This window comes from Gekko japonicus, unplaced genomic scaffold (genome assembly GCF_001447785.1).
Source record: "Gekko japonicus isolate JY-2015 unplaced genomic scaffold, Gekko_japonicus_V1.1 scaffold457, whole genome shotgun sequence".
NCBI classification, from domain to species: domain Eukaryota; kingdom Metazoa; phylum Chordata; class Lepidosauria; order Squamata; family Gekkonidae; genus Gekko; species Gekko japonicus.
Window position 1 is genome coordinate 353,292 of NW_015164196.1, and position 1,718 is coordinate 355,009.

The 1,718-nt window shown below is 42.8% G+C and overlaps 1 protein-coding gene across 1 annotated transcript in view; it reads left to right on the plus strand.

Annotated features, from left to right (window-relative positions):
- POLR3GL (polymerase (RNA) III (DNA directed) polypeptide G (32kD)-like) overlaps positions 1–1,415 on the plus strand; it is a 23,534-nt gene extending 22,119 nt beyond the window's left edge. The window contains exon 7 of the mRNA XM_015408328.1: positions 564–1,415. Coding sequence (XP_015263814.1) covers positions 564–650 — 87 coding nt within the window. The 3' untranslated portion in view covers positions 651–1,415. The remainder of the gene's footprint in view (positions 1–563) is intronic.
- Positions 1,416–1,718: the final 303 nt, after the last annotated feature.

Here is a 1,718-nt window from a genome sequence, read left to right on the forward strand (position 1 = left end):
CCAGCCAGGCCCAGACCATCATTAAAGTGTCGAATTCTCTGCCAAATAATTTTAAGTAAATGAAAGCATTTGGTATTGCTTTCCTTACTTTGTTTGGATCATCTTAATGTATGAGTTGTTTTTTCTAAAGTAAAACCTCAGTATTCGGGTTAAATTGCCGTGTTGGCACTTTGCGATAAATAAGTGGGTTTTGGGTCGCAGTTTGGGCACTCGGTCTCTAAAAGGTTCGCCATCACTGCCCTATCCTGTTCCATTAATGTATGAGTTGTTTTTTCTAAAGTAAAACCTCAGTATTCGGGTTAAATTGCCGTGTTGGCACTTTGCGATAAATAAGTGGGTTTTGGGTCGCAGTTTGGGCACTCGGTCTCTAAAAGGTTCGCCATCACTGCCCTATCCTGTTCCATCAGTTAGGCAGAGTTCTGCCATTTGGTTCTCTGGTAACTCTTACATAAATTATGTATTATCGTGGATTTGAACTGTAAGCCACTTTGAGCGCAAGCCTAGCAGAAAAGCAAGGTCTAAATGAAGTGAAATACTTTTCTCTTTCTCTTCTGCCTGTATAGGAGACGGATTATATCATGTCCTACTTTGACAACGGCGAAGATTTTGGGGGCGATAGTGACGACAACATGGACGAGGCCATATACTGAGCTATGATGGTGCCATAGGGTTGCAGATACAAGACATTCCCGTCGTGTGCCCAGAATGGCTCCTTTTCTGTTGGTCTTTTCTGCCACCTCTGGGAGGCTTCTGGGTGACTCGCTTTGGGTGATGTGGGACACTCTCTTCTGTCTTCACTGAGTCACTTCCCTGGGGTTTTTCCTCAACCTCTTATTGTGCATGTGGCCTCCAGGTGGCGCCATCAATCTGTCATTCTGTCAGACATTTCTGTGGCTTGCCAGTTGCAACTGGACCAGTGCCTGTCAAAATAGCCAGCATACATCTCCTCCTCCTCCCTCTTGTCTTATGCCAGAGAAAGTGGACTGGATCCTGTAGAAATCCTGCTTTTATTTCAGTGCCGCCTTCTGGAATGGATGAGAAAATTCCAGAAAGGAAACAGGAAAACGGAAGATCACTAACACTGAGGAGAAACAGACTCATATAAGTATTTCCTTTGGGAAATAATTTGCAGCAAAACTTGTCACTTTACCCTCTCTGTCCTAATTGCAGTGATTTCTCATGTCTGTTTTCTGCTAATGTGGGGGGGGGGTGCCAAGAAGGAGAAAGGGTATTCTTTTTAAAGGAGGTCTTTTAATGCCACAGTTTTGAAAACCAAGTCTATTTTCCATGTTTCAGCATGGTGAATATTGGAGGTGGGGTGGGGGGATACCAGCATTTTTCACGTTTTGGAAAGAATCTCCCACAATCCTCCAGGGTTTGTGATAGGAACCCTTCACCCAGTATCTGCTTCTTGTACTGTTAATGAGTACTGTACTGTTGTACACTGTAAATGTGTGAGTTTTAATTTAGCTGTGGATAACAAAAACATGTTGTTTTAAAACGTGTTAGGAAACAGCAGCGTCAAGCCTTTCTTATTTATTTTATTAAAATTTTTTTACCTTGCTTTACCACAATAATAATAATAATCTGTCCAAAGCAGCTTATGACGACTGAATCCTGAAGCACTCCTCCACGTGCAGCTGCTGGTGTGACCTTGGGTCAGTTACAAGTTATTTCAGAACTGTTCTCTCAAGGGTAGTTCTCGAGAAAGCTCTCTC